Source organism: Haemaphysalis longicornis, unplaced genomic scaffold, assembly GCF_048455015.1.
Source record: "Haemaphysalis longicornis isolate Haplotype H1 unplaced genomic scaffold, Haemaphysalis longicornis Haplotype H1 scaffold_29, whole genome shotgun sequence".
NCBI classification, from domain to species: domain Eukaryota; kingdom Metazoa; phylum Arthropoda; class Arachnida; order Ixodida; family Ixodidae; genus Haemaphysalis; species Haemaphysalis longicornis.
In genome coordinates, this window is record NW_027526331.1 from 3,751,865 (window position 1) to 3,765,023 (window position 13,159).

A 13,159-nucleotide genomic window follows, 5' to 3' on the forward strand; every position below is an offset into this window, starting at 1 on the left:
ATGTAAACGGATAATTCGGATAAGCACACATCATGTGTTTCACATGGTGCCGCGTCTTGGCAGCACCGCGTTGGTCTAACGAATCCTGCCCGATTGTTCCCAGTCCCACCTGGTGGCGTTAGCGTGCACTCACCGTTTCCCTTCCCCTGGGAAGGCACGAGGAAGTGGCGCATCGCGAAGAATCGGCCGTCCTTGGCGTACACGGCGCAAGACATGCTGAGCGGGGACTTGCCCGTCGACAACGTCACCAGGGCCAGCCGGCCTCCGGCGAGCAGGCGCACGTTGGACGGCAGGCTGGAGAAGCGCACTCGGGAAAGCCGACGCTGGGCAGAGGGAGTGCACGCAATGCTCCAAGAAAGCGTCTTTAAAGGGACAGCCAACCGATTTTAGTGGCGTATGCGCTGTTCATACCAAAGTGCGCCGCTCAAAACACCTTGAACCGAAACGGTTGTCCTAATAGGTGCCTAGAACGTTCGAAACCGCAATTTTATATCTACTAGCCTCACGTATGCTGCCAAAAGGAATGATGGCAACCATGGCGGTGAGTCGCGCCGTTACACACCTTTAACTGTACGTGAAATTAAAGAGTTAATCGAAACTTGTCCCCAGATAACCAGCAATAAAATGCAGGCTTTCCTATTCATCTATGCGATTTTTGAGTCACGCATTGAAACCTACGGAGCTGTTTGTGTACGCACGGTAGTGTAACGTTTACCCACTACTTTCAGAAAGGTAAGTGCCAAAAGTATTTTGAATTATTTCTTCCGATTTATATGTAAATTCCTTGCGGTGACCCCCCTATATAAAACGCTGGCTTTCATAGGAGCTATAGTACATACACTCCTAAAAAACCTGTTGGCTGTCCTTTTAACGACATATTTCAGTGCTTGAAGGGCCAATTAGATACACGCGCGCTCAGTTACACGCACAGGTACTTGTGGAAGCAAATGGAATCGAGATCTCGACGGTCGTGGATGGCTGTGCAAACCTGTGCAGTGCCTGTGCAAACATCAGGTAAACCAGCGGTGCATATCAGAAATATCTGCAGCAGAAAATGGGATCCAATGCGCCTCCCAGCAGTCCACTAGATTAAAAGAATGGTTGGGAGAGAGAGAGAATAATTGTTCCAGTTCGTTGAGCAGAGGCTGATGTTAGGGGCTTCACCCGTGAGAGGCATTCCTGTATTCCGGAACCCCTGTACTAAGACTGGCTGTCTTTGCACGGGTCACAAGGTTGATCTGGGTATCTCGGTCTCGGCTGGCCAGGGAAGCCCTCCACTGCTGGGGGGGATTCTGGAGTGTGTTTATATGCCCATACTATAGGTATAGGGTGCCAGGCTGGGGACAGTAACTACAGAGGGAAGGTTGTTGCCTGACAAAGAAAAAGTGGAGGCGAGTGAGACGGGGGTAGGTATTTGTCTGTAGGCGCCGCCAAGTTGTAGCTTCCTCTTCCCCCTTTGCTGACACCGCTTGTTTATGGCGGAACAACTTATATCATTCTTCTCCGGACTACATGTGGACCTTGTAGGCGAGATTATTTCGCGGACCTCTAAAAACTCTTCCATGTCTTCCACAGCAGGTCATCATTTCAGAACTGAAATTGGTGGTACGCTTTTTTTTTCATTTCACATAGGCCGCGCATCTCCCTGCGCAGTGTCCGTGATAGTAATCATCATCATCAACCTACTCAGGTACACTGCAGGACGAAGGCCTCTCCCATTGACCTCCAAACGCTCCTGTCCTGCGCTGCTCGAGTCCACAGTTTACCCCCGAATTTCTCCATTTTATCCTTTCATAGGATTAATGGCCTTCCCATTCTCGGCCCATTTCGTGATATCCACTCTGCTACCTTAATTGTCCACCGGTTGTCGGATTGTCTCACTACCTGGCCAGCCCAAGTCCACTTCTTTTCCTCTATTTGAACTATAATATCTTCTACTCCTGCTTGTTCATTAGGCTGACTGAAATCTAAGGTGGCATAAATTCTGCTAGCGATTAACTTGCTAAGTACCCTGTAGACAACTGACAGTAAGCTGATGGGCCTGTAATTTCCCAAGTCTTTCATGTCACCTTCCTTATGGATTAGTATGATGTTCGCGTTCTCCCAAGATTCCGGTACACCCGCGGTCATTAGACATTGCGTATACAAGTTTGCCAGTTTTTTTAGTAGAATTGGCCCATCATCCTTTAAGATATCTGCAGTTATCTGATCCTCAGCAGGTGTTTTGCCACCTTGCATTTCTTTCAAAGCCTTCCTTACTGCTTCTGCCGTTACTGGTGGGATGTCTATCTCCTCTGAAGTACTTCCTCGTTCGGCATTGTCCTGGATGTCGCGGCTACTGTACAGATCTCTATAGAACTCCTAGGCTACTCAGACTATTTTATCCTTATTTGTGATGACATTGCCTTGCTTGTCTTTAATTGCATAAATCTGATTATTCCCCATGCCTAGACGCCTCTTCACTGCTTTCAGTCTACCTCAATTCTATACAGCATGCTCAATCCTCTCCATATTATACTTCCGTACGTCAGCTGCCTTGCGCTTATTGATTAACTTCGAAAGCTCCGTAGTTCTATTCTGTCAGCTAGGGTGAAGACTGTCATGCTTTGCCGTTTCCTAACTAAATCTTTCGTCTCCTGGAAAAGTTCACCAGTATCCTGCCTGGCGAACTTACCTCTGACTTCTGCTCCACACTCCGTGATAATGCCTGTAAGATTGTCGCTCGCTTCCTGTGTCGTAAACTCTGCTTCCTTGGTTAGAGCTGAATAGTGGTTCTGTAGCGCGATCCTGACTTCTTCAACTTTCCATCTCACTGTTATCTCATTGATCGGCTTTTTCGCACTAGCTTGTTATGGTCCCTCCTCAAATCTAGCCCAATCCGAGATTTTACCATCCTTTACTCACTACACCTCACTCTTCCGAGCACTTCCACATCCTGCCCGACGTCAGGGTTATCGTATAGTATGAACTCAATTTCATTTTTATGCCCCGATTCGGGGTCCTCCAGGTCCACTTCAGGCTCTCCCGTTTGCGGAAGAAGGTACTCATGATGTGCATGTCATTCCGTTGTAAAAGATTTCGTAAAGGCTATTCAACAATAGACTATATCCACACGATCAATCGGGTGATAGACAAATGCGCGGAGTATAATCAGCCCCTATATATGGCCTTCATAAATTATGTGAAAGCATTTGACTCGGTCTAAATCTCAGCAGTCATGCAGGTATTGCGGAATCAGGATGTAGACGACCATTACGTAAGAATATTAAAGGATATATACAATGGGTCCGCAGCTACCATAGTCCTCCATAAGGAGAGCGGTATAATACCTATTCGGAAGGGCGTCAGCCAAGGAGACACAATCTATTCAATGTTATTTAGAGCATGTTTACAAGAGGTATTTAGAACATTGGATTGGGACCAGGTGGAAGTAAGGGTTAATGGAGAATACCTCAGTATTACAGATTTGCTGACGACGTTGCCTTGCTAAGTAACTCGGGCGACGAATTTCAAAGCATGATCACGGCACTAGACAAGCAGAGTAGAACCGTGGGCCTGAAAGTTAATGTGTAGAAAACTAAAGAAAGGCTCAATAGCCTGGGGACGGCACAGCGGTTTTAGATAGGTGGCGAGGCAGCGGAAGGAGTAAGTGAATATATCTACTTTGGCCGAAAAGTGACCCCGGATCCCTACCATGCGGCAGAGATAATTAGAATGATAAGAATGGGGTGGAGTGCATTCGGCAGGCATTTCCAGATAATGAATGGCAGCAGCCTACCATTGCCCCTAATTGTCCACCGGTTGTCGGCTCGTCTCACTACATTGCCAGCCCAAGTCCACTTTGTTTTCTTTATTTGAACGACGGTATTTTCTACTTAGGCCAAGTAGTGAAGCCGGAACCCAATCATGCGGCAGAGATAATTAGAAGGCTAAGAATGGGGTGGAGTGCATTCTGTAGACATTCTCAGATAATGAATGGCCGAGTAGAGTCGTGGGCCTGGAAATTATTATCCACAAAACTAATCTAATGCTCAATAGCTGCACGAGAGCACAGCGGTTTGAGATAGGTGTCGAGGCAGTGGAAGGGGTTAGCGGATATATCTACTTAGGCCAAGTAGTAACCCCCAATCCCAACCATAAGGCAGAGATAACTGAAGATTTATTCTATCACTTGTCCGTGGTGTAGGATATTGGTTAAAATTTCCCAAAGCAAGCTATAGGGACATGCTGTGAATAGTTTTGGAGAGATGGTATCTCCCTGTCTTACTCCGTTTCGGATCGGAAAGTTATCGCTTTGCTTGTGGTGGGCTACCCTGCCTGTGCATCCAATATATAGGTCTTCTAAGAGTCTTATGTAAATTTCCTCTTTTTGTTGGTCTTTTAGTGTTTCTAAAACGGCTGCAGTGACTACGTAATCAAACTCTCGTAATTTATAAACGCCATGTAAAAGACTGTAGTGTACTCTGAGAATTTTTCTATCACTTAAAGGATTTTTGTACCACTTGTCCGTGGTGTAGGATAATGGGTAAAGCTTCCCAAAGCAAGCTCTGCAGCACAACGTGTTGAAGCGGGAATTATGCCGCATAAGCGTTCATAGCTTCCCGATGTTTATGTGAAGGGGTCTTCTTATATGCGTACTGTGTGCCGGCCGATAGCGACGTTGTCAGGAACAACCAATTTCGCGGTGACAAAGAGCGTAGTCGACAATACAAAATTGCTGCATGACCGAGGAGAGCAAGATGCAGTGAAAAGTTTAGCGCGAAAACATAGCAGTCAGTAAAACTTCTGTGGCACATGTATCGCAAAGCGTCTAGCTTTGATGCCTTTACGCTAACGTTTTTTGTTTTATATACGGCTAGTCATTATATGATGGCCCTTTGGAACTTAGCTTCCCTGCAAGTCGTGTGTTAGGGTGCTTACTTGCTATTTTGTGATTTCTGTGACATTACCTGACGAGTAGACTGGTCCATTTGCCGTTACTTGAATGAAAATTCTACTGTATGGCGGAAAAGTCCCGGGGCTGATTTCTCATGTGGTCTCACGTGATGAACTGCTCGGACCGTTTTAGAACGGAAGGAAACCTGAGAAATCAACCCCAGCGGAACTTTTCCGGCCCCCAGTAGTAATTGCCCCCTGAAGTTTGAACTGCCCGTCATAATGTCAGGTGGCTCCATACCGACCTTCGCAAAAATACTGAGCATCTGTAGGGATTAGCCTCAGGTCATATTTTTTTGTTTGCAAACTTTTCTTTCCTTCTTATGCTAAGAACACCCCATATAAGACAAGAAAAAGCTGGTGTTCGCTTCTCGAGAGAAGTTCTACGCCAAAAGCTCTGACATCCGGGTAACAATCACCCCGTCCAGAGTTCTGTTTCGCGTTCGCTTACCATCTTGCGAACTTCATTTTTGCCTTTTAAGGTGCCTTATTCTGCTAATAACCGTTCTTGTTGCTGTTGTAGCCCGGTCAGCAAAGTTCCCGCCGCTGCAAAGAGTAAATAAAAAAGCAAGTGCGATTCGATGGGATTTGAACCCCGATCTTTACAGTAGCAGTCCGATGCCTCATTATTGAGCTATGGCCGCCTTTTCTGTTTCCACATGGTATTTATTGCACTACATGTCAACGTAGGAAACGATATTTACAACTATGTACACATAAAAAAGAGTTGATTACGTACACATACAAATTAGTTGATTACAAGCTGAAAAACAAAACTAAACACAATGAACAACTCTGTACTATTTTGAGCAATATGAAAGGGAACGCATGAACGCGTAGAAAATAACCTCAGGAGAGTTTGTTGCTCTGCTAGTTGGTGCATATTAAGTTTAGAAGAAACCAGCTGAACATGGAAACGGAGGACTAAATGTTAACAAAAACTGACAGGGACAATGCTTGGACTGACAGGGACAGGGACTGTCAGTTTTTGTTAACATTTAGTCTTTCGTTTCCATGTTCAGCCGGTTTCTTCTAAACTTAAAACAACCTCAGACCCAGCTATGAGTGGTACGCAGCGGCCACCGTCGTAAACAAAGCGGTAATGGGGGCGCTATTCTAATTGTCCCCATTCCCGCCGGCCGTCTTATCGGCTGTCGGATGATACAATATTGTCGGCGACATAGCGCAAGCTGCTGCTTTGTTGAAATGCCAGCATGGTGGGAGTGCCTACAGTTACTGGAAGAGCACCCTTGTTTCCCCCTTTGTTTTTCACAGCGCCTTCCGTGTATGGCTAAGAGTCTGTTTCGAGGCTGTTTGTCACGCGTTCCTGTGTTCCCTTTCATATTGCTCATATTAGTACACCTAGTTTAAAACGGGGGCAACAAAGAACAACTAACAAGGAAAGGAATACCAATCAGGACGAGAATCATTTTGGTCATAGACGTCTTTAAGATTAATGATCATAGGGCAGAAGTGTTATTTGGAAAAAAACCCTAGGCCCAGCGTGCATATCCACCATTCGCGTTTTCCATAAACTATGCAGAGCGATTAGAAAAAAAAAGTCATAAATGCGCATCACCGTCTGTGAGTGATACAAGATACCTTATAGCACGCGGAGTCTTTTTTTTCTTAATTGCCTGTTAACCAATCAGCTATCACCGCACGCCGCCAGTGAAAAAAAGTTGTCGTCGTTATTCCTGTCTCCTCGGAACATACCCACTGAAGGGATTAGCCAGGAAACGGTGCTTTCAAGGCCTAATATGCCCGCTTGCCAAACTTCACAACTTTTAATTTTTTTAATTGCGATAGTATGCCCTTTGGCATAAGGTCCTACAGGTACAAGTTGACACCCGTTTCCCGGAGGAATTCCGGAAGGCAGCGGTGGTGGGGCCCCACAGCCATCGTTGGAGATGGGGGGGGGGGTCTCCCAGGATGCAGGCCTCTGCCACGAAGGTGTCGGGATCTCGCTGCACTCAGGGAAGGGCACGTCCATAGCAGGTGGTTGGGGTCGGCATCTTCGGCAGGAGCCGTACAGAAGGTTCAGTTGTTCGTAAATGGGGCATGGTATCGCGGTGGCCAGCCCATGCCCGGGTTACCGCAGGAGAGAGGGCTACGCCAACTCGAAGTCTACGCAACAGGACCTCCTCCCAGCGAGCGAGCCCACTGGGAAGGTCTGTTCCACACGGTGGGATGAAGATCTGCGCAGATCTTCCTTGAGTTGGAATAATTGTTCATGTGGGTGAGTTGACAGCAAGGGCAGCGGTCGTGGAACCGACGTAAGGTGAGAGGAACTATCCGCCGCAACATGCACGGTGATAGTATTACGCCGGATCCACGACAGTCGGAGAGGGCAGGGGTACGTATCCAGTAGCTTATGAATGTCTCTTGAGACAGACGAGTTGGAGGCTAGACGGCGCAAATCCCTTACGGCCGCCGTTGAGTACGTGTACATTTGTACAGTGAAACTTCCAGGGGGCTGAAGTGCCGGTAGTAGCGTTAGCAGTCCGTCCCGGATGGCTGTAAGCTCCGCGAGCATAGAGGGCCAGGTACGGAGTGTTTCATAAGCGCAGTTTTGGTTCTCTTCTGAATGAGAGGGACATTCGATAACCGTAGTTAAAACCCAGTCTTGGGCCGCAGCGTCCACAAATGCCTCTACAACGTGGGGCTGATTCACAGCCGCTAGTAATGGTTCGCCCGCGGACTGCGCGTCTTCGTTCCCGGTCGACCGACTTGGAGTCTAGTTAGCGGCTGGTTGTCGGTCACTTAATGGTACAGCCAGGGCGGCTTAGTTACAGGGTGGGCTGGTAAGGCGGGTAGAAGATGGCCCATGTAGATTTCCAACGCTGCTGCCTCCGCAACAAAATTAAGTTTGTGCTGGCGGACGGAGCTGCGCTGATGTACAGCCGTGAGCTGAAGTAAACGGACCACGGGAACGGTGGCCAAAACTAATCGCTGCGCCGTCTGGTTGCGCGGAGCCTGCTGTCGAGACCGCGCACAGCGCAGGCGCGACCAACCAGTTTTGCATGCATGCCACTATCACTTGCTCCTTCGCGACTGATTCTTGCTTCGATAAATCAGCGCCAGGGGAATCACGCCATGCTGTTAGAGGAACACTGCCGGACACTATCCTATCGTTGAAACCGGTGCGACTCAGCTGATATGCGGCAATGGTTCTACGCTGTCACACACAGCCTGCTGTGGCTGCGTATACGGCCCGTACCCTTTCTGTTCTTCGGTATCGAGGTCGCAGAGGGAAAGCATTGCAGTAAATACATAAAAAAAAGAATGATCAACGTGGCTGCTTTCTCTTATCTCAAGATGGTGTACGGGCTAGTTTGCTTGTTTTGATTGTTTGTTTATTTGCTTTTATGTCGGCTGGGCTGATGTGCGTTGGGGGTGCGGAGCACACGTGTGGGAAGGTTTTTTGCCTTCCGTCGATTTTAGGAAAGTCTAGATGTCGCGTATTATGCCCTAAACGGGCGAAGGTGAGCTGGCAAAGTGTAAAACATTTTTACCAGTGTTTCTGTCACCTAAGCGGCACCATTTTTGTCCTGGGTTAGGGAGGCGACGATAATTGTTTTTGATGGTGTTATAAGGGTCATGGTAGATAGAAGCTCCCAGTAAAGGCACGAGAACTCTGGGGTCTGTCGATGGGTCAGGAGGTTTAAACGGGTTGAATGCGAAAATGTGTCCACGGGGATTACACTGTTAAAACTACGCAGTCGCGTTTCGATTCCTCGCGGATCTACGGCTGTAGCCACTATCGCAGAGATATGTTGACGAAGGAGTGAGTGATGGCTCTTTTGTAATGCATGCGCAGCCCGTCTTCTTCGAATACCGGCGCCGGCTATCAAAGAAGAGAATCTTCTGCGCAGAGCTTAATTTTAGGCGTGCATTGCATGGCTGGGAATTCATATGGAGCACCCGAGGTTTGGTTGTTGAGTGGTGCAAGTCTCTCAGTTAAGATCTGTTGTCTTGTTGTTTCTTCTGTAGCGTGTTTTCGATAAACACCTTGGAGTTTCCGCATGAGAGTGCGAGCTAGAGTTGGGTCGTATGGCTATCTATGTACACAACAATTGACTGTATTTGTAGCCGATCAGCGGCCTAGAATACGGGTAATTGGTAGGTCCTACTCACTCTCCGTTGTGACGTCTCTTTTGGAGGCGGGGCGTTTGTAATTCCACTTAAGTGCATGGCGTTGTGAAGGAAATAGGGCTGGCCGCGGAACTTGGGGTTTGTCCGACCTCCGATCGTTTATGTCAGTGGTACTCGCCCGGTAGTGTGCCGAGGACTCCTTCTGGGCTTGCAAAAGCGGTGGGGTACCCCACGATGAAATATGGTGATACGTGTCGTATTGTCACACCATTAACCCATGCAGCGAAAGTCGCTCATACACATTCGTCTATGCCCGCCTTTTGAGTGCATCTTTTCTGCATAATTGAAGCGTTGTGCAAAAAGCCAGCTTTAAATATTGGGCTGTGTGGAGAAGTTTTTCTGGCATATCATGCGGCAAATCCACTTTTTTTTTTAGTTCACGGCAAGGTTTGGAAAAAAAAGGAACTTGGAAGTATCGCGGAAGGACCCACGGAGTCCGAAGTGTCTTCACGGACCATTTTTTCTCTGCGAACCCCCATCTGAGAACGGTGGCTCTGTGCAATGCTTAGTAGAATAATACATGTAAATAAAGTTGTTTTTTTAATTATACCGTCGTTTTTTTTGCCGTATGCCATCGACCACAAGGTGGCAATCTTTTTATCTTAAATGATCGACTGACCGATCCCTCTTTGGATGAAATCCTGCAATTTCAACTCATGTCGCAGAAGTGTGCAAGGACTGTAAATACTGTTTTCAAGTGCAAATAAATCTAATTGAAAACTGTGGTTTGTATGCGTTTCGATAGTAGCTGGGCGTTCAAAGCGGGGTTCAATGGTACCCTACATCGCAACGGAGTTTTTGAACATTAAATGTATGGGTTAGTGCCCCGAACTTGAAAAAACTGCGAAGCTGTATTTTCCCGAGCACTTGCGAAATGACACATATCCCACGTACGGCAAACAAAGTTTCATAAAGCAATGTAGTACATACCTAAACACAGCAGTATTTGTCAAAACCTTATGTAAGCTTACCATCAATATTTTTTCAACTTCGCTGACATTCTCCGGACGCCTATAATTTCGCATCTATCCTCAAAACCGACAAAGATGATGTTTTGTCATATTTTCTTTGACTGCATAGTGATTTTGTCCTGCTTCATTATCTGCTTCAATATATAACGCGGTGGGGTAGGGGATGCGAAAAAAAAAGCTGCAAGTCCGAGATAATCACCAGCGCGCCAACTCTGGCAGCGGGGCCGCCTTGCCGCCGATTGCCCCAGCGCGTCATTTCCATAGCTGGCATCAAAAGGGCCGCGCGGTTCCCCTGGCGTCAATTTATCGGGGCGCGAGGCAATCGCGAAGAAGCGAGCGATAGCGGCATGTGTGCTGTGGTGCTAGGCCGCGCCTGCGCTCTGCGCGGTCTCGACAGCAGGCTCCGCGCAACCAGATGGCGCAGCGATTAGTTTTGGCCACCACTCCCGTGGTCCGTTTACTTCAGCTCACGGCTGTACATGCTCGTCCAGGGTGTCAAGTTGAGCTTCTGCCTGAAGAGATGGTATGGGCGTTATTTGAGGGAAGCAGGTGATCGTCGGCATTGCATTTCTATTAATTGCTTCAACTCGGGCCCACTCCGCTTGTGTCATATGCTGGAATTAAGCCTGATAGACAAGTCGAGGCTGAAGTATTAACCGCACCAAGAGTCGTGCTATTTCAATGCAGGAACCTCCAGACTTTTGCAAAATGCGTCGGATAAGGTGTAGCATTTGACCTGCTTGTTGGCGGGCAGATGGAAACTACAAGGCAGCTGACCCTGGCGATGAAATCTACAATCCCAGCACGCGAAGAGTTGGAAACGTAAAATTTGTGGAATAGTGCGTGCCTCGCGCTGTAAGAGGAAGAAACAAAAGCGAAGAAAGAGGCGCAAACACGGTGTAACAGAAAAAAAAACCAACTGAGATGGCAAAAAAATAATACTGAGAGAAAAGAGGTTTAAATGCGATGTAGCAGTATACAGTTGTTAACAAGTATCTCCAGGCTTTGGCTTTCAAAGCATGTAAGCAGACATAAGTGATCCGGGAAATTAAAAAAACAATGTTTTCGCGTCAGACACCGGGAGGGCAGTATACTCTTTTCAATGGAGATAGTGGCTGATGAGCCAATGGTAGCTCACCTTGCACTCAATGAGAGCGCCCTGCGGTGGTAACGTCAGGTAGTCCTCCAAGGCCAGCGCGAGCTCCCGGGAGCCGGGACTGGGGTTGACCACTTGCGTCGAACGGACACGATTGCAGGAGGCACAAGGCAACAGCGAGAGCGGTAAGTCCGGGGGGGCATGCATCACGATGATAAATACGGAGCTCACCGATACTAACGCAGACAGGGAGGAGCGCACCTCTGATTGTAACGGGATGATCAGCGAACTTGTGTCCTGTAGTTGTTCCCAGAATCATTAAAGATGACATACGCAGCTCCCACTTTAGTACTTTTTGTGAACCGTGTGAACATATGATGATATCTGCGGTCTACATTTGCTTTTCCTATACAAATAATTTTCCTTTTCGAGGGGTGCGTACAATGTGCTCTACAACAAATGGTTTATTTTGCAAACAAATTAAATTAGAATATATCGTGTCGCGTGATGATGATGTGTGCTGAATGGCTGCTGCTTACAACATTTCGTGATAAATATGATATAGTTTTCCGCATTTGCAAAATATGGTTGGGGAAATTTTCCGGGTAGCGGTTCGTTTATTTTGCTTCCAAAATTTTCTCTAAAATACTAAGCTGGGAACCCCTATACCCAATGCGCACAAATCCCAGCGCTGCACGATGCTCGTATAGATTGGAAATTAAGCTGCATTCGGCCATTCGTCGGTGATCGCAAGCCACTCGCAAGCATCGATCCACGCTACCCGCACAGAATCAGAAAGTTCCTTCCCAGCAGCGCAGTGGCTAAGATCAAACAGCAGTCTATACGTGTCTCAAATGGGCTGGGTCAGTGGTGCTTTGGCTGCGATCACTAACTAAATAGTGTAGAGCATGTTTTTGGCCTTTCTGAACGATTTAGCTTTTACAGCGAACCTGCATAAGGCTTGGATTCCACGGTCCAACGCAGGCGGCAACACTTTACTTAGCGGAGTGTTTTCAGCGTTTAGGAAGACCCCCCCCCCCAAAAAAAACAAAAACAAAAAAACAACAACCACAACAAAAAAAACGGTCTTCAGTACCTCCATATCTTGATATAAGACCGCTAATATTGCCCCCTGGAGAAGTGGCTTCCAAGAAGTGCGTTTCTGTTGAGAGGTGAAGCCGACTTATGTGGGTTAGTCGGCTTCATCTTTCGTCTTCATAAGCTGTCTTTCCGACATTGTACGCTGTACAGTGAAGCATGCCCATCTGCGTAATGGTACGGTTACAGCCAACTTTATAATCCTCTCCGTTACAGCCGCTTCGTTTCCGAGTCGTGTTTTCCCCTTGCCACGAGCGGCGTCTCTCAAACCCCTGAAATCGCGCAATGCGGCGCTCTCTTCGGCGGCCACCCGCGCTTCACACTAGCCGCTATGCTGTGATTGACGTCACCGCGTTATAGTAATCCACAATTGCCTCTATGCTCGGGAAGAAGTTAAGAACGGCAATGGCTCATGTATGGTATCACTCCGCCTAAACGAAGGACCCGGATGCCCACGGGCGCGCGCGTTTTGAAAGGAGACTGCTATGAATGCGTGATATCGTCTGCCTTTTCTCAGGTAGTTTGTCGCCGCTGAAGAACTTTCTAAGCATATTAAGTCCGAAAAATCACGGAAACGGCTCGTGCAATGTCCAAAATATTCCCAATAACGCACTAATTTCGCCACGCAGAGTAACACCCGGCTGCGGTGATGAGGCACAGTGGCAACTTCCGTTTCGGGCCGTTTCGGGCAAAAGCAAAACAGTGCTTTGCTTTTTGAGGCTAGAGCAGGTTGCTTGCGAACTAAGAGCTTTGCGGGGGGAGTATTCACAAAATGATGGGGTATGCGTGGTCTCCGGTAAAGGAAAAGAAACTATGCGACACATAGTGTTAGAATGCAAGGGTATCCATCCAAATCTATGAGGGAAATATCCGGCTCCCAGAAGCCCTAGGATTTAAGGGTAGC

The 13,159-nt window shown here is 47.6% G+C and overlaps 1 protein-coding gene across 1 annotated transcript in view; it reads right to left on the minus strand.

The window, feature by feature from the left end:
- LOC144173140 (uncharacterized) overlaps window positions 1–13,159 on the minus strand; it is a 37,906-nt gene that overhangs the window by 20,026 nt on the left and 4,721 nt on the right. The window contains exons 4-5 of the mRNA XM_077701654.1: window positions 11,200–11,291; window positions 134–323 (exon numbers count right to left, since the gene is read on the minus strand). Coding sequence (XP_077557780.1) covers window positions 134–323; window positions 11,200–11,291 — 282 coding nt within the window. The remainder of the gene's footprint in view (window positions 1–133; window positions 324–11,199; window positions 11,292–13,159) is intronic.